We start from the raw sequence: 25512 nt of genomic DNA on the forward strand, positions 1-25512 counted from the left end.
TCGTATACAGTTACACTATATGAGGTTTATTTCATGTTAAAAAGGGTTTCCGGGACCTAAAAGGAGTATTCCCTTCTAAGACATTGCTAGACCCGCTCCTACTTTCAGTATGGGTCCCCTGAAGTGAAGGAGAGTGCACTACGCAAGCGTGACCACCCTCCATTCATTACCATGGGAATTCCGGTGAATGGAATGGTGGCCGTGCATGTGCGGTGCGCTCTTCATTCACTGCTATGGAACTCTCTGTGAAAAGACTGATGGCATCTCTCTGAGGCCGTACTACTGTGCTGGCGCAAGTGCGGCCACCCTCCATTCACCGCTATGGAAGTTCTGGCGGTCATGCATGTGCTGTGGGCTCTCCATTCACTGCTATGGGACTAACATTTTTCAGAACCCCCATAGCAATGAATGGAGACCATGCCCCACATGCGCAGTGCACTCTCCTTCACTTCGGAGGCTCCCTTTTGGAGATAGGAGCAGGTCTCAGAGATTGGACCTGCACCCATCTGACATTGATGGCATATCTTAGTGATTATTGATTATCGATTGAAAATTTGATTGGCGAACGTCTAAATTCCAGCACCGTCTCTTATCAGCTGGACAGAGCAGTGTTGGTGTACCTGGAACTGAAGCTTAGTCTAATTCATTTGAATGGGACTGAGATGAAGTGGGCTGCAGTTCCAGGCACAGCCACAACCTTAGGTAAAGCGCTATTGCTTAGTAAACAATGAATGAGTTGAGATTACTGGAGAGTTGTGGCCCCTCCATTCAGTTAATCAGCACGGGTGTTGGTAGTCAGATACCCACCGACCAAGTATTGGTGGTCTATTCTAGGCATAGAAAATCAACGTGAATAACCACTTTAATATCGATAAAATTGGAAAACAATAAAAGTGGCAATATATTTCCACCAAGCCCTGCTGGTACCCAGTCCTTCTTGTTTACCACCCAGTTTACCTAATACAGTGTTAGGCCCTGGTCAGAGCTTTAGGTTGGAGGTACTCTGATAGGCTCCTCCGATGTATGTCATTGTATAGCTATACATTGATGTCCATGCATTCCAGGTGATGGAGGCAAAAAGAACACTCTTTTGGCCTCTGTCCAGTGAATAAGAACTTTCCTTCCTTGGCGCATACGCCAAACGTTCACAAGACTTGAAGTCAACCTAGCCTTGAGGTGGTCTAAGTCAGTGATGGAAATGTTGTCATGAATGAGCTCCATCAGTAATGTTAGGTATTTTCCCCTCAGTCAAAGAAGGAGAGTGTGAAGGCACCATTGCATCGGTTGAGACACCCAAGAAACATCAAAGTTATGGTCGCAATGAAGGAGCGTGGATGAAGGACCCTGCAGCAAAGGATGATAAAATCTATGTCACTAATTATTACTATGGAAATAATCTTGTGGAGTTCAGGAATCTGGATAATTTCAAACAAGGTATGAATTCAGTCATTTTATAACGTGTACAATATTTTATATTATTATAATTATTTTTATTATACATTGGCTTTATTTATATGATTAATAGAGGTGGCTACCTGAATATTTTTTTAAGGGGAACCTTTTCAGCAAATGTTGCTGCTCGCATATAATACTGACAGCCATGCTGATTTGCCGATTTCAGTGCTGTGCCATTCATGAGCTAAAAGTAAGTGGTTGGCGTGAACCGGCTTTATAATCATCACATCCCGGGCCTGGAAAAGAGTCATGGCTCCTTGAGAAGAGTCATGGTTATTTATAAGCTTCTGCTCTCCCTGCCCACGTGCTGATGATTGCCAGTTCTCTCCTTAGTTTTCTCTCTAGGAGACAACTACCAATCGTCAGCAGGTGGGCAGGGAGAAGCTTATAAATAACCAGGACTCTTCTTAAGCAAGCGTGACTCTTTTCCTGGCCCTACTGGTTTTGTGCACTTCATGAGCTACTGCCAGTCTCTGCTTCCTGCTCCCCCTGGATCCATAAAAAGTGCCTACACAGTCAATCACTTGCCTCAGTGGTGACCGGATTCAGCAAGTGATTGATTGAGTGAGTATTTCCAGCATATTGAAAGCAAATTGTGGCAATAAGGAGAGAAAGGTGCTCATAGGGGGAGTATGTCAAGTGAGCATTAAATTCACATATAGTAAGAAATGGCTTGCTCACCTATTCGGGTTCCACCAAATTGGGCACCACCACAATGAAGGCCGAATAGAAATAGTTAATAGTTGGTGCAGCCTAGACTTGTCCAATCGCCTTGGGCGGGTGCCACACCGCCACTCGAGTAGACAGTAGAAGTAGGATAACGCCGGACCATAGGAGCCAAGCGTGTGGACAACAAGGGCGCAATTTCACAACCAGTTGATAAACAAAGTTCTAGTTATTGTATGACGACGCGTTTCAGGGTACCATTGACTTCTTTATTAAGTCTGGAATGAAGTCAGCTGAAGAGCTGTCATGGCCACTGATCGCCCGACACGTGGAGGACGCTGACTACAGTCAGCGTCCTCCATGTGCCGGGCGATCAGCGGCCGTGACAGCTCTTCAGCTGACATCATTCCAGACTTGATAAAGGGGTCAATGGTACCCTGAAATGCGTCGTCATACAATAAATAGAACTTTGTTTATCAACTGGTTGTGAAAGTGCGCCCCTTGTTGTCCACACTCTTGGCTCCTATGGTCCAGCGTTATCCTACTTCTACTAGCATATTGAAAGAGGAGGAGGCAGAGACTGGATGGGGTACCGTGAAGTGTCAAGCAGAAACAGTAGGGGATCAGTAAGGTGAGTATAAGGCTAGATAACACCTTAGAAATACAGATCTGTCTCTATCATATACCATTTTAAGCCAAATGTTACCCAAGATAAAGCATAATTTCTCATGTTGATATGGTTATTATCCAAGTCAATAGAACAGGTGGCATTGCTCCAGTACCCTATATTGCATTTTTTGTAATCTCGTTCTTGCTAGTTTCACACTAGCGCTAAAATAATCCAAGAGAAACAGCCTGCTGGAGTTCATCATATCAGGCATTGCTGGATACTACCAGAGTCCGTTGACTATACTGGGACCAAGCGGGGATCCAGCCTTTTTCCGGCATTAGTGGCAGGATTTGGCCAAACAAAAAACTGTATTTGGGCGAATTTTGGCACTAATGCTGGAAACAGGTTGGTTCCTCGCTAGGTCCCGCTAGAGTCAGTGGAGCCTCGCGGTGCTCTGGCTCCTTCTGGCTATGCCCGATGTGATGAACTCTGGCCGGAACAGCCTGCTGGATCATTTTAGCACTAGTGTGAAACTAGCCCTAGTCAACATACATAGTATCTTTGTCACTGATTTCACTACTATGGTTGTGATGCTTTATTTTACAATCTACCTTCTACAGGTCGATGGAGCAATCTGTATAAGGTTCCCTACAACTGGATCGGGACGGGGCATGTTGTATTCCAAGGAGCCTTCTATTACAACCGAGCCTTTACTAAAAACATAATTAAGTATGACTTGAAGCAGCGCTTTGTAGCAGCCTGGACTCTTCTGCATGATGTAATTTATGAAGATACCACTCCGTGGAAATGGAGAGGCCATTCAGATATCGACTTTGCCGTAGATGAAAGCGGCCTATGGGTCATCTACCCCTCCGTTGACTATGAATACTCCCATCAAGAAGTCATAGTTATTAGCAAACTAGACCCTAACGACTTATCTGTGAAGAAGGAGACGACGTGGAAAACCGGCCTCAAGCGTAATTCCTATGGAAACTGTTTTATAATCTGCGGTATTCTGTATGCGGTGGATGTCTACAACCAAAAGGAAGGACAGATCTCTTATGCCTATGACACTCACACAGATACTGATGCAGATCCAAAGTTGCCTTTCGTTAACGAGTATGCCTTTACCACGCAGATCGACTATAACCCCAAAGAAAAAGTACTATACGCCTGGGACAATGGGCACCAGTTGACGTACAAAGTGAATTTTGTTGTCTGAGTGAATTGATAGCTTGTTAGGACGTAGATCGGTCCTCCACAAAGAAAGCACTTTTACACATCGGTTATAACGTGTTGCTTGGGGAGCAACTAAAGTATTATCCTCTGTCTGTTGGGAGGTGAAAATACTCTGGCCAAGACAAGTGTAATGGCCTAGAAATGTGGTATGTGACTAATCCATTGTCAAGAAGCTGAACAAAATTGTAAAAGTGTGAATGGACCTGAGATGAATGGCTCAACGTATAAAAGACCACCACTTTCTTTTTTTAGCCCTTTGACATCCTATTTTTTTACGTTTAACCCCGATGAAGGAGAATGAACAAACTGAACACAAAACAGCTGGGAGCAAACTTAATTTGATCGACCACCAAAGAAAGTACTGACACCCCGTACCTAATAATATGATTATTCCCAAACAGCAAACATTTGCATTTAGATCATATATTATCATAAAATGTTATTTAAGAGGGGATCATTTTGTTGAAAAAAATTAACTATTCATTTTTGGGTTCATTATCATGACCATTTTCCACTAACTTTCTTTTTTTTAAAGGGGGATCCAGGATTAAACTTTCTTATATAGCCCTCTCATTCTCTAAAGGGCAGCTATTAGCAGGATCAGTCCTATTAAACCAGGCATACTGCCTGGTAGGGTTGATCCTACTGATTATTATGATTATTATGTGATTATGTGAAAATTGGTTGTGGCGTTCCTGAGAAAAGAACAGTTTTATTCTTTATGAAAATTAGGGCTTTACCACCAGAAGGGTTGTGACAAACACTAGACATGTAGGCCCCACCACTCAGTGCTCTGAAGCCATTGATTGCATAGAGAATAAAAGTCTTGCCTCTTGGGAACGCTGCAACCGATTTTCACAGTCCAGGTATCATTTTAATCTGCGGGATCAACCCTACCAGGCAGTATGCCTAGTTTGATAGGATTGATAATGTTTACAGGTGCCCTTTAAGTATTAAATGGATTTACAATATAATGTTCTACCTCTCACTCTGTCACCCACGAAACTGAGCGCTGCTTCATGTAGACATGCCAGTGGCGCTCAAGTCAAGGGCGCGCCTTCATTTTCTGTGGAGTCTATGAGACAGACAACCATACATAGCACAGAGAGTGTCAGGAATATACTGCAGATAGCTGTCATATGTGATCTCAGCAAACAAATTGACTTGTAAAGCATTACATAGATACATAGATGTCAATGTAACATTTGCTACATCTGTACATTTCCTGCGAAGCTTGTTAGCTTGAGATATTTTAGTGCATCTGCTGTTTTGCTGAACAAAGAGCATTCACTAAGGAGAGAAGATGCTCATCTGGATGGTCTGGTCTTCAAAATGTGGAGACACACAGCAAAAGATCTCTACAACAGAGCCGCTTGAACTGAAGAACATATCTGGTTGCATCTCAGATGTGTCCTCAAGCAGCACCAGTTGTAGAGATCCTACATAAATTAGACACAATTGCTTTTTTCAATATATATTTTTTTCAAAATAACCCTTTTTAGACACGGCCTTCGGTATGTGCTGTCTTAAATCAAGATACCCTTGCTTCAACATTCTCCCCCTCCTAATAATACAGCGCACATCTTTAACATTTACAACAGCAAGCCAATCTCTTTGGGATTATGTCTGACAGTTTTATTCTGCTTCGAAAATGTAAGAGACGGAAATGACTCTTTTTCACCTGTGCATTTTCACTCAATGAATGGGTGTTAACAAGCACACACAGCCAAGCCTGAAGGAATAAGTCCAGTGTGCCAGCTCCCTGGTGCCAGCTGTATTTTCCCACAGTTTAGAATCATTCTGTGGTGGTTCTCCAGTTCTCTGATAAAGATGTTTCCTTTTAGTTTATGTGCTCGTAATCCACATCATTCAGATTTCTAGTACAGTTGACAGCTGTGCATGTGTTTTTCCAGTTGAGTTTAGTGTGGCCAACATATACTGTAGGATGTATATCGATTTTTTTTCCTTACTAATATTCCCGAAATGACTAGAAAAACACATGGGTTCTAACTTTTAGGTTCCATGAGGTTCTTGAGCTGCTTGTCTATATCAACACTGGCATTGGGACATATTAGAGAAGATACCACCCACGGCCACCATCTAGTTGAGTCTGTCACTACTGTATGTGGAGTATACATACATGTTCATCCTTCCAATTTTTGCACATTTTTGTCGTTGTTGAAGAAGTTTGCATTTTAGCATTGACTGGACATGGAACCCAATAATTAAGTGACTTGAAGGGGCTGTGCCATCATTAAATGTTTTATGTTAATTCAGCATGGAAAAAATAACTTTTGTGAATTTTTCTCTGTTACAAATGCCCTAGTTCTGAGATTTTCAGTTTACTTGATTATTATGGCACCCTTCTGGTGTTTAATCTGTTTAGTAATGTGTACGTCCATCTCCTGAGGTGGTCATACATGCTCAGTTCAATCCTTCAACTGCCAAAAGCCATATCTACTGTTAGTAGCTGGGAAAGATACAATGCGAGAGCTGCAAAAGAAAGGACAGGCCCTGGTGACCCTTGACAGGGAGAGAGCAAAAAGAACATGCCCCCATGGAAAGCTAGCCCAAAGAGAATCTAAAAGGCACCTGGAGTCATTAATGGAGCTCTTGGTCCATATAAGGTATAGAACTGGTTCTAGCTTTGTTAGAAAGAGATTGTCATGTACGATATCAATCATGCCATAAACATCTGGTAAGTACGGGTTCAACCTTCCATGAAAGTGAATAAAAATTATGCAGTGTAGTCCTTTCACAACGGCCACTTCAACAGTTAGGGACCTCCGTTTTTCAGATAGATTCAGGTGCAAGAGGTGAGACCTGCTTCTTCAGACATTTATGGTATATCTTGATTGCTTCAGATACAGCCAGACTCATCCAGTCAAGACTACAGGTTACTGTTATAGGAGAGGTACAGACTAAAGAGTGAGGCTGTTCTTTATAGATGGCGCTTCAGACGGCACTGCCAGATTGCTGTTATTAGGAGAGCTTTAGACCACAGAGCCAGACTATATACCCAGACTGGCCTACATATGGACTTTTGCACACTCAACACTGTCGTGAAGCAATCATCATGTAGAAGGCGCTGGAAATTACCTTTGTCTAGAAAATAATTGACTGTAAGTAACATATTGCAGCTGCATGGAAGTAGTTGAGTAGCCTGGGCTTAATTTTTCCAAAATCACTACTAAATTATATATTTCTGTACGACATTAACTTGAAATCGATTCATTATGACAGCAACTTCTGGGCTCATATACACTGTTGTTGTTCACACACCAATGGACTGCACCATGGATCTGTACTATGTACTGATACCAACTCTACGTGTCGCCGTCTGATACCTCATTAGATATGTGAGAAAGGAACACCTAGAGCCTAAGGCACATGAAGGATCACCATGAACCTATAGATTTCTAAAGATGCTGAATTCAGGATCTGTGCTCATGGTTCCTAACTTTGGGATTCTATAACATTACAATGAATTTTGCCCAGTACTAAATAATATGACCGTATAAAACCTTGAAGTAGATAATTAAAGAGTAGAATCCTTCCATAAAGACATGTCTGAAGATAATTTGTACAATTCTCAAAACTGATGCCATAAAAGAAGGGGACTCAGTGATTGATAGTGGCCTGAACATTTTGGAACAGTGCCCATTGTTCTCTGTAACAGCAACTGATTCGATTCCACAGGCTAGAATCCAAGAAGAGCATAAGAGAAGACATTTTCCAAGTGTTAGCAGGAGGTCCCAGCTCCCGAACCCCATCAATGTAATTTTCTGAAATGTCTAAGTGATGTATGATAAAACTCCAACTATTAAGCCCTTTAAATAATAAAAACAACATTACTATGTGACACTGTAGAATTGCTGAAGTAAAACTGCATATATTAGAGCTTTAACAAAGCCAAGTCCAAAAGCTTGTTCGGTGTTTCTACATCTCAGATGTTACATTTCAGTGTAAGACACCATCTGTAACCACTTTAGAGTTCTTCAGATGCATCTTAAGAACAGTGAAAGTACAGGAGTAAGACAAATATGATTTGAAAAAAAGATAAACGTTCCAAAAAATTATTGTACAACAGTAGTAGCCAGGAGCAGACTGGAAACTTAAAGTGGCCCTGGAAAAAAAAAAAGAAAAAAAGTGGCCCCATGTTGTAGGTGGGTCCAAATTGTCAGAAGGCAGGGCCAACAAAAGTGGGGTTGGGGACAACACAAGTAGGAGTAGAGCCAGGTTTACCATTTTGCGAGCTCCAGCAAAACAAAATTACCCTACAAAATAATGTTCCATCTCCAGCAAAAAATACCTTCCAGAAGATGCCCACTGTGGTGGCCAACACCACGTTCTGTCCTTTTACTGCAGTTGCTTCAGGATGGCAATACAGTTGAATTCTGAAGTCAGGAGGCCACCTGTAGCCACCAACAAGGTACATAGTAGTGTCAGATCATTACTTGCTTGGCTGGCGGACAGGGCTCAGGTGGCTCCCTGCTCATCGGACCAACGGAAGGTTTTCCTGTAAGATGTAAGGCAGTCCACCCCTGGTAGTTGGACAAAACACTTGGACCCCAGTGGTTCCAGAGAACTGAACTCAGATTACCAAACAGTTCTGTATCTAAATTTCATCCAGAAGAACTGCACTGTGCCTGGATTTTGCATATATAATATGAAGATTAAAATTGAACCTTTTTACAGGTCTGTAAAATTCTTATAAAACTTTTTATCTGTAGTGGAGCCCTTAAAAGTCTATATGTAAATCCACACGGGTCAAAATATGGCCTATCATGTAGATTTTAAAGTGGATCCACGGAGATCTAGAAAACCCAACTCCGCTGAATTCAGAGCATTCGTGAGTTATTAGAAAAGTTTAATATCTATACAGCCACACACTTACTTAGCCTTTTAGTTGACTAAGTAAAGGGGTTGTCCAGGGAGGGGGGATTTTTTAGAATTGGGTAAGTATAAAATAGAAAAGAAGGGATGCTCACCCTCATTGACTCCTTGCCCCTACCATTCTAATGCTTACCGAGTTTGCAGTGTCTCTATTTTCTGGTCCTGATTTGACACACAGGAAATGTCTGGAGACTCCTGCTCAGCCAATTACTGCTGGCCACAGCGGTGAACCACATAAGCATCTCTAGGCATTTCCTTTCTTTCTGCGTATTCTCTCTTTTTTTTGTTTTTCTGAGATTTTGATATTTGTGGTCTTTCCTCAGGATAGATCATCAATATCAGCTCGATGGGGGTGCCAGCTGTTTGAGGAGGATGTGGAGTTCCTGTGAGTGCAGCAAACTGCTCACAGATTAGCAAGCACAGCGCCATCCATTGCCTAGCTTGGTATTGCAGCTCAGCCCCATTCACTTGAATGGGACTAAGATGCCCCAAGGCCATGTGAGCGATGAACTTGATGTCACATGACCTAGGAAGAGGCCGCAGCATGATGACCTCTTCAAACAGCTGATCGGCGGGAGTCATGGGAACCGGACTCCCGTTTATCTGGCAGCACAGTAGCTCAGTGGTTAGCATAGGTTTGAGTCTTAACAAGGTCACCATATGCATGAAGTTTGTATGTTCTCCTCGTGTTTGCGTGGGTTTCCTCCGAGTATTCCAGTTTCCTCCCACACTCCAAAGACATACTGATAGGCAACTTAGATTGTGAGCCCCGATAGGAACAGCATGATCATGTCTGTAAAGCGCTGTAGAACATGCAAGCGCTATATAAGTAAGTCTGATATTGACCTATCAGACCTACCTAAGATAGGTCATCAATACCAAAATCTTGGACAAGCCCTTTAATATCACTCTAAAGAAACACCCAACCGGACAACCTATTTAATTGACGACCTTCGTGTTGGACACACAAGTTGGTTAAAATCTGGTCAGTTGACAACTTGACAGGAGTAGTCTGGCTAAATTGACGACTTAAATAAAAAATAAATAAAAAATGTTAGTTCCCCCATCCATAAATTCCATTCTCCATGTTTTGTGTTTCTTATATGTGTAAGGGCTCGTTCACATCTACGTTGAGCTTTCCGTTCTTCCGATATGTCAGAAGAACAGAAGAATTGAAAAAGGAGTCAGTCTTAGGCATTTGATTGACGGGTTGCTTAGTTTTGGCGGAAGAAAAAGTCCTGTCTACACCTCTTTTCTCTCCACCAAACGTAACAGATACATGACAGAAGAGAGCTTTCCGTTTTGTTTTTTTTGCACGTCAAAGGATGACGGATGCAAACGGAACATATTCTGCTGACATCCATCACTTGATCCATTTAAAAAATCCATTTTTCCCTGCTGTTCTAAAGGAACAGAAAGCTCAATGCAGATGGGAACAAGCCCTAAATGTAAAAGAAGTATATACATTTTTTTTATACCGTGCAAAGCTGTATTAAATATGTTGAATATATTCTTTATCTGTTGTAAATAGGAAATATATGTTTTTGGTTTTTTACGTATGTAAATTAGGATATTGCTTTACCATTTGTATATAACATGTGCATTCATCCGACGAATAATTTAATGCCAGTCATTTACGTTTTCATTGCTGCCACTTAGATATGGTTTGAGCTAATCTTGTACGAGTGAGGTTTGCGCTCAGTATAAAATGGTTACCACGAGTATGGCGTATCTCATTTTATTCTTTTTAAAGTAACTTATGCGTTAGAATGGAGTTGACATCTATATGTTCTGCTGAAGAATGAAAGTAAATAATAAACTACAATGATATCAGTCGAAGGCTTGAATTACTTTGTGAGCTGCATTTTGTTATATATATTTTAATACTCCCTATCACAGGAGAATTGGACACATCCAGGTTTAGACAACATGGGGGAGATAAGTGGTGTAAAGCAAAATGGCATAAGGGTACTTTCCCACTAGCGTTTTTCTTTTCCGGCATAAAGTTCCGTCCTAGGGGCTCTATACCTAAAAAAACAGATCAGTTTTATCCCCATGCATTCTGAATGGAGAGCAATCCGTTCAGGATGCATCAGGACGTCTTCAGTTTAGTCTTTTTGACTGATCAGGCAAAAGATAAAACCGTAGCATGCTACGGTTTTCTCTCTGGCGAAAAAAAATGAAGACTTGCCTGAATGCCAGAGGATTGTATTAGGCCTCTTTCACACTTGCGTTGTTAGGCTCCGGCGTGCACTTCGGCGTGCACTTCCGTTCAAAATACAGTGCGCAGACCGGTAAAATGTGAAAAAAGATACAAGACGGATCCGTCTGTCCGCATGACAAGCGGAGAGACGGATCCGTTCTTGCAATGCATTTGTGGGACGGATCCGCATCTGGATGCGTCTCACAAATGCTTTCAGTCACATCCAGATCGGCAGATCCGGCAGGCAGTTCCGACGACTGAACTGCCTGCCGGATCACACTGCCGCAAGTGTGAAATTATCCTTAGTTGCCCATAGCAACCAATCAGATTCCACCTTTCATTTTTCAGAACAGTAAAATGAAAGGTGCAATCTAATTGGTTGCTATGCGTAACTAAGCAGGATTTCCTTCAAAATGATATCTGGTGGTCCAGGGTATACAGTATTATGCCCCATTCACACATTCGCAATTCTGTTCCGCACTTCCGGGTCCGCATTTCCGGGTCCGCATTTCCGTTCCCGAAAAAAATAGAACATGTCCTATTCTTGTCCGCAATTGCGGACAAGAATAGGCATATTCTATTAGTGCCGGCGATGTGCGGTCCGCAAAATGCGGTTCGCACATTGCCGGTGTCCGTGTTTTGCGGATCCGCAAAACACACACGGACGTGTGAATGGACCCACAGAAGGGTATATATTTTATTTCCTGGTGGTCTAAGGAAAATAAGGAGATAATACCTGGAGATCTGGTGGTTTAGATATCTCCCCAGACACCCGCTATGTGTCCTGTTTGGGTCTTCAGTCTGAAGAGACGCCCCATGTTCAGCTTCCCTTTATACCCTGCATTGATCATACAGATCAATGCCAGACAGGGAGCTGCACAGTTCTCTCAGTGATCTGGCAGAGTTCTGTATGATCACTCTGCTCGATCATTTAAGTGGCTATCTCAAAACATTGGTGGCATATCGCTTGTATATGCCACCAATATCAGATGGGTGTGGGTCCAACCTCTAGGACCCACAACTGTCTCCAGAACAGAGCTCCCAAAGTTGCACCATGCTTTGGGGCCGCCCTCCATTTATTGCTATGGAACTGTATTTCCAGAAGATCCATAGAAGTGAATGGAGTGGTGGCCACACCCAGGGCCGGTGCAACCATATAGGCGAACTAGGCATTCGCCTAGGGCGCTGGCCTGCTGGGGGTGCTCTGGTGGGTTCCCCCTGACTGGGGCTGCAGCCCTGGGCGAGCGGCTTTTGAGCCGCCCCCAGCGCCGTTACAGGAGGGCCAGGAGGTGGAGGTCCTTCTTAAATATGGCAGAGCAGGCATCTGCTTACCGTGATGACAGGTGCCTGCTCTGCCAGTAAATTACCGGAGGAGAGGAGGCGAGCGGCAAGGGAGGCTGTTCTAGCAGCTCCCCACTCCTCCCTCGCGCGCCCTCTGTGATGCCGGACTATGACGTCATTCCCGGCCCCGGCATGCTAAATGGCGCGCTGGAGGACTGAGGAGCTGCACCACACTGGACCCCAGGGAGGTGAGTGTTTAAGTGTTTGACTGAGTGAGTGTCTGCCTGTGTATTTATGTCAGTGAGTGAGTGTATGTATGTCTGTCTTTCTGTCAGTAAATGTATGTGTGTCTGTCATTGAGTGTCTGTGTGTGTATGTCAGTGAGTGAGTGTATGTCAGTGAGTGTGGATGTCTGTCGGTCAGTAAGTGTCTGTGTGTTTGTCAGTGAGTATGTGTATGTTTGTCAGTGAGTATATGTGTGTGTTTGTCTGCCAGTGAGTGTTTGTCAGTGAGTTTCTGTGTGTGTGTGTGTGTGTTTCAGTGGGTAGGTGTATGTCTGTCAGTGAGTGTCTATCATTGAGTGAGTGTGTGTGTGTGTGTGTGTATGTGTCTGTCAGTGAGAGTATGTGTGTCTTTCAGTGAGTATGTCTGTCAGTGAGTTTCTGTGTGTGTCTCAGTGGGTAGGTGTATGTCTGTCAGTGAGTGTCTGCCAGTGAGTGAGTGTGTGTCTGTCAGTGGGTTTCTGTGTGTGTGTGTTTCAATGGGTAGGTGTCTGTCTGTCAGTGAGTGAGTGTCTGTCTGTCTGTGAGTGAGTGTATGTGTGTCTGTCTGTCAGTGAGTGTATGTGTGTCTGTCTGTCAGTGAGTGTATGTGTGTCTGTCAGTGAGTTTCTGTGTACGTCATTCAGTGAGTGCGTGTCTGTCTGTCAGTGTGTGTGTGTGTGTGTGTCAGTGAGTGAGTGACATGAGGGGGCGGCAAAATGGATCTTTGCCTAGGGCGGCAAAAATCCTTGCACCGGCCATGGCCACACCTTCACTATGTGCTCTCTATTCTTTTTTATGGGACTTCTGAAAATAACGAAGCGCACCGCTCGGTTATTTTCGGCACTCCCATTGAAATGAATGGGTAGCGGCCGCCCTAACGCGGTGCATTCCTTTTCACTTTGGGAGCTCCATTCTAGAGATAGGTGTGGGACCTGCACCTACCTGACATTGGTGGCGTATCCTAGCGATATGCGATCAATGTCTGACGTGAGACAACCATTTTAAAGAAAGCTATTAAGGGTTGTGTCTCTTCTGGCCTTTCCCCTTGACACACATATTAAAATATGGAATAGATATTAAAATATGCAGCAGCAAAAAATAAGATGTACAGGTGAAACTCGGAAAATTTGAATATCGTGCAAAGTCCATTTATTTCAGTAATGCAAATTAAAAGGAATTGCATTAATGCAGCTTAAAATTAGAGTTTTGTGAAAAGGTTCAATATTCTAGGCCCAAAGTGTCCCACTCTAGTCAGCTAATTGATCCATACCCCCTGAGCAAAGGGGACCTGAGATTGTGACTTTGGGGTTCCATAAACTGTAAGCCATAATCATCCAAATTATACCAAATAAAGGCTTGAAATATCTCACTTTGCAGGTAATGAGTCTCATGTGTTAGTTTCACCTTTTAAGTTGCATTACTGAAATAAATGAACTTTGCACGATATTCTAATTTTTCGAGTTTCACTTGTATATAAAAAGAAACCTGACAATTCACCATAACACTGCCCCTCTAGAAACCCTTGTAAGATCAAATCATGAACATGGGATAAGAGAACTTGAGGGGGTTCTAAGGTGGGCTAGATGATAACATGAGATGGGAGGACTTGTGTAATGAGATTCTAGAAGAATCGAGTATGTATAAATATATGTGTGGTCGATACAAAAGTTGGCCCATTATTTATTCTTTCCAAGAACTGTACAAAGGGCTAGGGCCCAGGGGACATTCTTTGAATGTGGTGATTCAGAGACGTATATACTGTATATTGTCCCACTGTAGTATGCCCTACACTTAGGATTCTAAATAATTTAGCATTGGAGGATCTAGAATTGATCTGAGAAAGGTTGAACATTATGGACCTGTGCCTTTTTTTTTCCAACCTAGGGAACTATCAAGGTATGCTAAAAAGTTTTTTTTAAAGAGATGCTTCTTGGATAGGTCATCAATATTAAAATGGCGGGGGTTTGACACCATGTATCCCTACATTCAGCTGTTTCGGAGTAGCTCCATGGCCGGAAAAAGGAATCGGAACTACACAGCTACAACTGCACAACTTGATTAGCGATCAAGTGGTTGAAGTCCCTCTACACAATGGTCGGAAACTGTGTAGGTCTGTTGCCTATTTTCAGAGCCAGAGGCAGTTAGGCCCCCACAGATCTGATATTGATGACCTATCCTAGGTCAAGTGGTAAATATTGGAGAACCCCTTTAATGTCCATATGTGCCCTCTATTTGGCCGACATTTGAGTTTTATTAGCCAGTCCACGTGTGACAGGACTGAAATAAGCTGGACATTCCCAGACAGAGATTACCGTAAATTCTTAATTGAGATCTAAATTAAACTTCTCGCTTTGATTCTAAACATAGATGAACGTTTCGAGGATTACATTATTACAGCAGCACATATTACTACACTGTCAGTCTAATGAAGAGTAATATTAACATAATCTTTTTTAATTTGTACTGCATTTATTTAGTAGTTTCATAGTTAGTTCCATAGTAATGGTTATTAATGGAATATTGCCATCAATACATGATCAGCGTGTCCAACCACTGGGATCAACATCTTTGTCTATACACAGTTTAAAAATCTAAAAACAGCTAAAAATCATTTTTTGACTGTGTGACTGGTACTTTCCCTTTGTGCGGGTCATCTAATAAACCTTATCTCTAAACTACTAAGAGGTCATAAACACTTATTTAAGCCACATTCTTATCAGTAAGATAAGAACTGAGCTATAATGAGTGTTTATAGGGTCAGAGAGCAGAGATAAGGAGCCCGTCAGCTCCCCAACTGACAGCATGTCAGCTCTGTACAGAAAAAAGCCATATTTTTTAATAAAGACCAATTTAAAAAAATGTTTTAGTTCAAAATGAGTACAATGCAATAATTAAAAAAAAAATTGGCCCCAAAGGTGTACATAGCCTTTGAAAGGGTTGTGTCATGACACATATTCTACATTTTTCAAACCAGCACCTGAAACTGAATACTTTGTAATAGCATTTAATTAAAAATTTTAAGAGAAAACCAGAGAGCTATTTATTAATAGGTATCTGTATAGCACCACCTGCTGTTTGTTTTTAATCCTTATTTTTTTGTTCTTCTCACTGAGCTAGTTGAATGTGCTTAGTTTAAATCTTCAACTGCCACCAGCCATATGTTCTGTTAGAAGCTATGGAAGTTACAGTGAGAGAGCTGCAGCAGAAAGGACACCCCTCATGATAAAGGACACACCCTTGAGCTGCCAGATTGAAGATAATCTGGCAGAGCAATTGGAGGAGTGAATGTAGAGATCACTGCACCAATTTGGTGTACAGGGCTGGTTCTAGCTTTGTTAGAGAGAGACTCAATTATTAGGGGTACAGATAGGGCGATCTGTCTCAAAGACCGGGATCATCAAACTGTGTGTTGTCTTCCTGGCACTCGAGTTCGACACATCGCGGATCGGGATGACAGATTACTGGGAGGGGCTGGAGAAGATCCAGCGGTCATGGTCCATATCGGAACCAATGACAAAGTTAGAGGTAGATGGAGCATCCTTAAAAATGATTTTAGGGATTTAGGTCAAAAACTTGCAAGGACCTCAAAGGTAGTGTTTTCCGAAATACTACCCATATCACGAGCCACACAAGAAAGGCAGCGGGAGATTAGGGAGGTTAACAAGTGGCTCAAGAACTGGTGTAGGAAGGAGGGGTTTGGGTTTCTGGAGAACTGGGCCGACTTCTCTATCGGCTACAGGCTCTATCATAGGGATGGGCTGCACCTCAATGGGGAAGGGGCAGCTGTGTTGGGAGAGAAGATGGCTAGAAGGTTGGAGGAGTGTTTAAACTAGGGACTGGGGGGGGGGGGATAATTACATAATAGGAGGGGAAAATAGTGTAAATAGAGACCGGGGGCAAGGTAGTGGGACTGGGGAAGGAATGGAAGGAGGGACTAAAACAGTTCAGAAGGAACGGTGTAGGGTAAAAAAGATACAGAAGCCTCTTAATTGTATGTATACTAATACCAGAAGCCAGGGGCGTAGCTAAAGGATCATGGGCCCTGGTGCAAGAGTTCAGCTTGGGCCCCCCTTCCTTTAGTGCTTTATCGCCAGGGGCAGGGAAGCACATAGCCTTCGTCCTGCCTTAAGGCAAACATTGAAACGGCTCCCCCCAGTACAAATTCTTGACATTACCCCTTTCCCTCCAGCCAGAGGTGTAACTTGAACAGCATGCACTTTCTATAATGCTGGTGTCTTCTTAGGTGGCACAAGGGTCTTTGGGCCCCCTTAGGCTCCTGGGCCCGGTAGCGACTGCTACCTCTGCACCCCCTATAGCTACGCCCCTGCCAGAAGCCTGACTAATAAAACTGGGGAGCTGGAATTAGTGATGTGTGAGGAGGACTATGACATAGTGGGAATAACAGAGACATGGCTGGATGATAGCTATGACTGGGCAGTTAATGTACAAGGTTACAGTCTGTTTAGAAAGGATAAAAAAAAACGGAGAGGGGGGAGGGGGTCTGTCTTTATGTAAAGTCCTGTCTAAAGCCCACAGTCCGAGAAGATATAAGTGAGGGACATGAACATGTGGAGTCACTGTGGGTAGAAAAACATGGAGGCAAAAACAATAATAAAATACTAATAGGAGTTTAGTATAAACTACCTAATATAAATATAAGGTAAATTCCCCATTAAGGGTCCATTCACACATCCGTAGAATGGGTCCGGATCTGTTACGCAACATTGCGAAACAAATCCGGACCCATTTATTCTCTATGGGGCCGGAAAAGATGCAGACAGCACACAGTGTGCACGGCTCCCGAAAAATATAGAAAATGTTCTATTCTTGTCCGCAATTGCGGACAAGAATAGGCACTTCTATGGGGGTGCCGGCCGGGTGTATTGCGGATCCGCAATTTGTGGATCGACAATACACTACGGACGTGTGAATGGACCCTAAAAGTGCCCTGTCTGACCCAGGAAGAAGTAAAGCAGCGTCTTAAAAATAGTGATGAGCGGCAGGGGTCATATTCGAATTCGTGATATTTTGCGATTTTTTACTCGAAAAATCGTCAAGGTAATGATGATTGGGTAATATGCGATTGGGTAATATGCTAATATAGTGCTATAATCTTCTTTGTCTAATAGTTGTAAGTTAAAAAATTTGCAATAAAAAAATTTGTATTACGAAAATTCGCATTACGAAATTCGCAAACAACACTACTCCTAAAGTCAAATATACTGCAGCCTTCTCATTGGCCCACAATCTAGAAGCAGGGAGGGAACATGTGTACTGATTTAAAAAAATAAAAAATATTCGAAATTACGAATATATATCACTATATTCGAAATATTAGCAAATTTTCAAAGTACCTATATTCGCGATAAAAATTCGAATATTCGTGATCAACACTACTTAAAAAGATTAAAATAGACAAGTCACCAGGACCAGATGGCATACACCCCCGTATCCTAAGAGAATTAAGTAATGTCATAGTCAGACCCTTATTTCTGATATTTGCAGACTCTATACTGACAGGGAGTGTTCCACAGGATTGGCGCATAACAAATGTGGTGCCAATATTTAAAAAGGGTCCAAAAACAGACCAAAAACGGAAACTATAGGCCGGTAAGCTTAACATCTGTCGTGGGTAAACTGAAGGTTTTCTAAGAGATGCTATCTTGGAGTGCCTCAATGAAAATAAGCAAATGCCGCCATATCAGCATGGCTTCATGAGATCATGTCAAACTAATTTAATCAGTTTCTATGAGGAGGTAAGTTCTAGACTTGACAGCGGCGAATCAATGGATGTCGTATATCTGGACTTCTCCAAAGCATTTGACACTGTACCACGTAAAAGGTTAGTATATAAAATGAGAATGCTCGGACTGGGAGAAAACTTCTGTAAGTGGGTAAGTAACTGGCTCAGTGATAGAAAACAGAGGGTGGTTATTAACGGTACACACTCAGATTGGGTCACTGTTACTAGTGGAGTAACTCAGGGGTCAGTATTGGGCCCTATCCTCCTCAATATATTTATTAATTATCTTGTAGAAGGCCTGCACAGTAAAATATAAATTTTTGCAGATGACAGTAAACCGTGTGTAACGGACCGTTTCAGCAGACAAGGGGTTAAAATCCGTTTAGGCGATATGCCCCTTTCTGAGAGACAGGCACAGCTACTGCAGAACACCAAACTCCCGAACTGGATACAAAATAGCACTCCAAACTGGAACCTCGCGAATAGCTGCTAGGAGAAGAACAGGAAAAGCATACCGTCAGCTTACACTCCTGGCAATCAGTCTCCAACAGCATACAGGGAATCCCCCCAATGACGAGACAAGGCTCAGTGTTCAGGGTCAAGCAGTGGTCTGACTGTACTTCAGATACAGCCTCTTTTATTCCTAAAAAAACAAACATAGTACTGCCCACAGGGTTTTGAAATCCAACCAATCAATATCTTACAACACACACAATGCAAGTACAGCAGCCAATCGTTCACGCCCCCTAGAGGACCAGAAGGGAGACTGCGACACAGAACAGATACAACACATCCCCACAATGCATCATGGTTTCCTCCTCTCTGTCCCAGAGACAACCGAGGGCAATCCAATTATCTCTCAGGACAAGTCTCGCAAATACACATGTGGAGACAACAGGACAGACATCACCATTTAAACACACAATGGGACAATAGAACCACACCCAGCATATTCCTCCCAAGCTGACAAGTTACACTTATTATAAATTGTTACAACTTTGTGAGGTTACATTGTCCATACATATAACTTACATCAATTTAAACAGTATAACTTGGGGACAAACCTATCCAAAATTCACTTGAATAGGTTCAGGGGTTTAAAAGTTAGCAAAAGTATCTCAAAGGGCCGTAATCCTGGGGCAGGAGGCTGGCAAACAGCCCCCTCCAAACCACCGTGGCGAGGTTCGGTTTCGCCACACCGTGTAAAATAATTAACGCGGAAGAGGACAGTATACTACTACAGAGCGATCTGGATAGATTGGAGGCTTGGGCAGAGAAGTGGCAGATGAAGTTTAACACTGACAAATGTAAGGTTATGCACATGGGAAGGAATAATGCAAGTCACCAGTACATACTAAATGGTAAAACACTGGGGTAAAACACTGATATGGAAAAGGACCTAGGAATTTTAGTGAACAGCAAACTAAGCTGTAGAAACCAGTGTCAGGCAGCTGCTGCCAAGCCCAATAAGATAATGGGTTGCATCAAAAGGAGCATAGCTGCCCGTGATGAGAACATAGTCCTAAAACTTTACAAATCACTAGTCAGACCACACATGGAGTACTGTGTACAGTTCTGGGCTCCTGTGAACAAGGCAGACATAGCAGAGCTGGAGAGGGTACAGAGGAGGGCAACTAAAGTAATAACTGGAATGGGGCAACTACAGTACCCTGAAAGATTATCAACATTAGGGTTATTCACTTTAGAAAAAAGATGACTGAGGGGAGATCTAATTACTATGTATAAATATATCAGGGGTCAGTACAGAGATCTCTCCCATCATCTATTTATCCCCAGGACTGTGACTGACGAGGGGACATCCTCTGCGTCTGGAGGAAAGAAGGTTTGTGCACAAACATAGAAGAGGATTCTTTATGGTAAGAGCAGTGAGACTATGGAACTCTCTGCCTGAGGAGGTGGTGATGGTGAGTACAATAAAGGGGACTGGATGTATTTCTGGAGTGTAATAATATTACAGGTTATAGCTACTAGAGAGGGGTCGTTGATCCAGGGAGTTATTCTGACTGCCTGTTTGGAGTTGGGAAGGAATTTTTTTCCCCCTTAAGTGGGGAAATTTGACTTCTACCTCACCAGCTTTTTTTTTGCCTTCCTCTGAATCAACTTGCAGGATAACAGGCCGAACTGGATGGACAAATGTCTTTTTTCGGCCTTATAAACTATGTTACTATGTATTGTCATGTACTATATATTGTCTGTGACGAATACCACACCTCGTGCCCGCTTGATGTCACCTACATTGAGCTCACGAGACGCTGTATGGTCACAGGTTACCAAAGCGTGACGTTACGCCCTCCAGAGGAGCAGGTAAGGTCAGTTTGGTACAGTTTACACAGACACCTCCTGTCCACGCGGGCACAGAGAGGCAACAAGCTGAGAGAGCCTTTTCACTGCCGCAGTGAAAACAGCGCTATCTCAGCACGGGTATCTGCCACCAGCTTCTCGTTTGATATAAGCCCAGTCCACTAACGTGAGAAACTAACCCGGGGTAGCTTATAACTAGGCCGAAACACGGACGTGGGGATTCGTGATCAAGATACAAGATAGCACAAGATTAAATTATATATTTAATCGCCTTAGGGGGACACTAGATATAACACAATATACACAGAGAATATATACAGTGGTCTGAGGTTACAGATACAACAGGGTTAAGCAGAGTAAAAGTCAGTTACCGGGTAAGATGAAAGTTCCTTTCGGTTGTGGTGTGTTCTTTGCTGTAGTCACATGAAGGGCAGTGATGTCAGCTAGTTCCTGGGCCCCCATAAACACATTACACGATGTGACCCTTTTTCAGAGAAAGACCCGCCCACTTGTTGGCACAAGCCTCTTAACCTGTAGCCGGCCCCTCCCCTCCCGGCCTTTGGGAGGGGACCACCCCCCTCTGCTGGACTGGCTGCAAATGACCCACAAAACCCTTTAGGGTTCATAGTTCCAGGCCAGAAGTCACAGGGAGATGGTTCTGTGACCAATGGATCTGCCTGGGTTCCGGCTACAAGTAGAGTCCAAATATGATACCGTTAGTTGGTTTCTGTGGGGAGATATGTATATCTCCCTTCCCTGGCATCCCACCATCAAACCAAGAACATGGGCACGTTCCTCGTGGCCACCGGGACACAAATATGTATCCGGTTTGCGCCTGCGATGGCAGGGCGATTCATAATTCCTTATGAAATGTAGGTGCCAACATGTCTGGGAGGTATCAATGATACTGGCAAGGGCTGATACCTCCTGCTGTGGGTTTTCCTTCAGGATCCGTGCTGTCTGACTGGAGGTGTGAAATGTAACAAAATGTGGCCCGCTAGGAGTTTTCCGCTATCTGGCTATGGCTTTGAAGCAGGCCCCCCTGTGGAGCTTGATTTCCTCTGCCATCTTTCAGCAAATGGTGGGTGTGAGGACATGGCTGACAGTAAATATTAATCCATTTTCCTCACAGTGTCTCATTTAGATTTTTTAACATCAGTCATGGCATAACCCCTTTAATGTCCATTCAAGTGAATGTGACTGAGCTGCACCTAAGCTGTCTAGTAAAAGCCAATTGTATTGATGCCTCAATAATTGAGAATATTACAATTTGTGACCCAACTTCTTTATTAAAAGTGAACAAAATATGTAGTAGAGAACGTAAGGCAGAAAGAGTGTGCAAAGTTATGTATAGATGTTAATGGGGGGAGTTGGGTTCAGAAAAACTATTTTCATACACCATATTAGGGAATATAATGTCATTAATAATAGGGATCCTTTGTCCAGGACCCTTACCTCTTGGCCAGTGTTGATAGCACTGGCATAGAATAACAACTCTCCCTCTGGAGGACCTGTCCTGTCCCGCTTTACATAGAAAATCCATTGTTTTGAATAGACAACATGTAATGCCTAATTTGACCACTGGTGTCACTATAATGAAATTGAACACTTTCTCCACGCAATACGGCTGATTGCTGGAGGTCAAAGCAGATTGGCATTTTGTGCCTATTTAATTTCCAGGAAAATAATTAAATGTGTCTAGGTAAACAACAAGAACAAAATGTTCCTTTGTGAGGGTCTGCTGTGACCTGAATACTAACAAAGGGGAGAGGTAGAAGATATCTGCCAAACATGGCATAATCTAATATTGTCATATAACTGGTGACATCTGATTACCTATCTTTTAGGTAGGTAGGCTGGGCCTAGACCAGGGTTGGCAACTGTCTGTAGATTTACAGACAGTCTGCAAAAACAGGGTGTTTCTTTCCGCCGTCTATAGTGTCTGGCAGAAAACAATCTTGTCCATTTAAACTACTGGGGGCACTATAGGGGGCCATTTAAACTACTGGGGGCACTATAGGTGTCACGGGCGGTGTACAGGAAACAAGGCAAAGCAACATGCATAAATGACTCGCTGGATCCAAGAGCTAAGGAACCAAAGGGAGACCCCTGCAGAAGACCTGGCACTTTCCCTGGCTGCTCAGCCTATGCAAAGATCCGAATTGTGGAAGTTTGCATATCCACGTACCTTGACTATATAACCCCTGAGCAACCTACAATAGTGAGGGGACACGACCACCGGCTCCCTACACAAGATACGGAGGGAGTCAGGGTCACCTGGGATCCAGCAAACAGAAAATAACAGATAAATGTTCAAACCTTAACTTTGTAGCAGACAGGAGAACAAGATCAGCATGCACACACACTCCAGGAAGAAGTATAAGCCGCCCAGAAAAGCATTCTGGGGAGGAATTTAAAGGGAAGCAATTAGTCCAACACATGACAGCTGAGAGAGGCTAACGAGATGAGGAACTGAATACCACAACAAAGAAACTCAAGGGGGAGGTTCTGAAAGGCCTCTGTCAGAGCTTCTCAGCTGTCTGGTTGTGACAGTACCCCTCCCTCTAAGAGTGGACTCCGGACACTCAGAACCCACCTTCTCAGGATGGGACCTATGGAAAGCCCTGATGAGACGAGAGGCCTTAATGTCCGTCACTGGGACCCACATCCTCTCTTCAGAACCATACCCCTCCCAATGAACAAGGTACTGAAGAGAACCGCGGACAAGACGAGAATCCACAATCCTAGAGACCTGAAATTCAAGATTCCCATTACCATAATCGGAGGAGGAGGCAAAGGCGAGGGTACAATGGGTTGAACATAAGGTTTCAATAAGGACTTATGAAAAACATTATGGATCTTCCAAGTCTGAGGAAGATCAAGACGGTATGCAACAGGATTGATGACAGACAGGATTTTGTAAGGCCCAATAAACCTAGGACCCAACTTCCAGGAGGGAACCTTCAATTTGATATTCTTGGTAGACAACCACACCAGATCACCAACATTCAGGTCCGGACCAAGCACACGTCTCTTATCTGCCACACGCTTATATCTCTCACTCATGCTCTTTAGATTATCTTGAATCTTTTGCCAAATAGATGACAAAGACGAGGAGAATCTGTCCTCATCAGGTAAACCAGAAGACCCCTCTCCCGAGAAAGTCCCAAACTGCGGATGAAACCCATATGCACCAAAAAATGGTGACTTATCAGAGGACTCCTGACGACGGTTATTTAAAGCAAACTCAGCAAGGGACAAAAAAGCACACCAATCCTCTTGATTCTCCGCCACAAAACAGCGCAGATATGTCTCCAGATTCTGATTGACGCGCTCTGTCTGGCCATTCGACTGCGGGTGGAAAGCAGAAGAGAATGACAACCGAACCCCCAAGCGAGAACAGAAAGCCTTCCAGAATCTGGAAACAAACTGCGTGCCCCTATCAGAGACTATGTCTGAAGGAATACCGTGCAATTTGACAATGTGATCAATAAATGCCTGCGCCAGCGTCTTAGCATTGGGCAAACCAGGAAAAGGGATGAAATGCACCATTTTGCTAAAACGGTCCACCACCACCAGAATCACAGTCTTCCCCGAGGAACGAGGCAGGTCCGTTACTGAAGTCCATGGACAGATGTGTCCAAGGACGGGAAGGAATGGGTAAGGGAAGGAGAGGACCTGATGGCCGTGAATGAGGGACTTTGGCACGAGCGCAAGTCTCGCAGGCTGCCACAAAACCCTCAACCGACTTACGAAGCGCAGGCCACCAGAATCTCAGAGCGATGAGATCCAGTGTGGCTCTTACCCCCGGGTGCCCAGCAAGGACCTGTATCGTGGTGTTCTTTAAAAATCTTGTGTCTTAAAGCGAGAGGCACAAACAACCTCCCAGGAGGACAAAGATCTGGAGCCTCTGACTGGGCTGCCTGCACCTCTGCCTCCAATTCAGGATAAAGAGCAGAGACCACCACACCTTCAGCCAAAATGGGACCCGGGTCTTCAAAATTCCCGCCTCCCGGAAAACAACGTGACAGGGCATCTGCCTTCACATTCTTAACTCCAGGGCGGAACGTGACAACAAAATTAAACCTAGAAAAGAACAAAGACCATCTGGCCTGTCTCGGGTTCAGACGCTTGGCTGACTCCAAGTAGGCCAGATTTTTATGGTCAGTAAATACGGTAATAGGGTGTCTGGCTCCCTCTAGCCAATGGCGCCATTCCTCAAAAGCCAACTTGATGGCCAACAATTCCCTATCTCCCACATCGTAATTTCTCTCTGCGGAGGAGAGTTTTCTTGAGAAAAAGGCACACGGTCGCCAATTGGCAGGAGAGGAACCCTAAGACAAGACCGCCCCCACACCCACCTCAGAAGCATCAACCTCAACTATGAAGGGTAAAGAAACATCAGGTTGCACCAAGATGGGAGCGGAAGCAAAACTCTCCTTGATATCAGAAAAAGCCTTACGTGCCTCTACTGACCAAGAACAAAAATCTACCCCCTTTCTGGTCATATCAGTGAGTGGTTTAACAATAGAAGAATAATTCAAAATGAACTTCCTGTAATAATTGGCAAAGCCCAAAAAACGCATCAGCGCCTTCTGATTCTCAGGAAGCTCCCACTCAAGCACAGCGCGGACCTTCTCGGGGTCCATGCGAAAACCAGAAGCGGAGAGAAGAAACCCCAGAAATTGAATTTCTGGAACCGCAAACACACATTTTTCCAGTTTCGCATATAATTTATTCTCCCGCAGGATGAGCAAGACCTGACTTAAATGTTCCTTATGAGTTTTGAAATCGGGAGAAAAAATCAAAATGTCATCCAAATACACCAATACAA

The 25512-nt window shown here is 43.5% G+C and overlaps 1 protein-coding gene across 1 annotated transcript in view; it reads left to right on the plus strand.

Annotated features, from left to right (window-relative positions):
- Window positions 1-8156, plus strand: part of OLFML2A (olfactomedin like 2A) — a 99366-nt gene extending 91210 nt beyond the window's left edge. Inside the window, exons 7-8 of the mRNA XM_044305365.1 lie at window positions 1249-1434; window positions 3352-8156. Coding sequence (XP_044161300.1) covers window positions 1249-1434; window positions 3352-3953 — 788 coding nt within the window. The 3' untranslated portion in view covers window positions 3954-8156. The remainder of the gene's footprint in view (window positions 1-1248; window positions 1435-3351) is intronic.
- The last annotated feature ends 17356 nt before the right edge of the window (window positions 8157-25512 follow it).

Source organism: Bufo gargarizans, chromosome 9 (genome assembly GCF_014858855.1).
Source record: "Bufo gargarizans isolate SCDJY-AF-19 chromosome 9, ASM1485885v1, whole genome shotgun sequence".
NCBI classification, from domain to species: domain Eukaryota; kingdom Metazoa; phylum Chordata; class Amphibia; order Anura; family Bufonidae; genus Bufo; species Bufo gargarizans.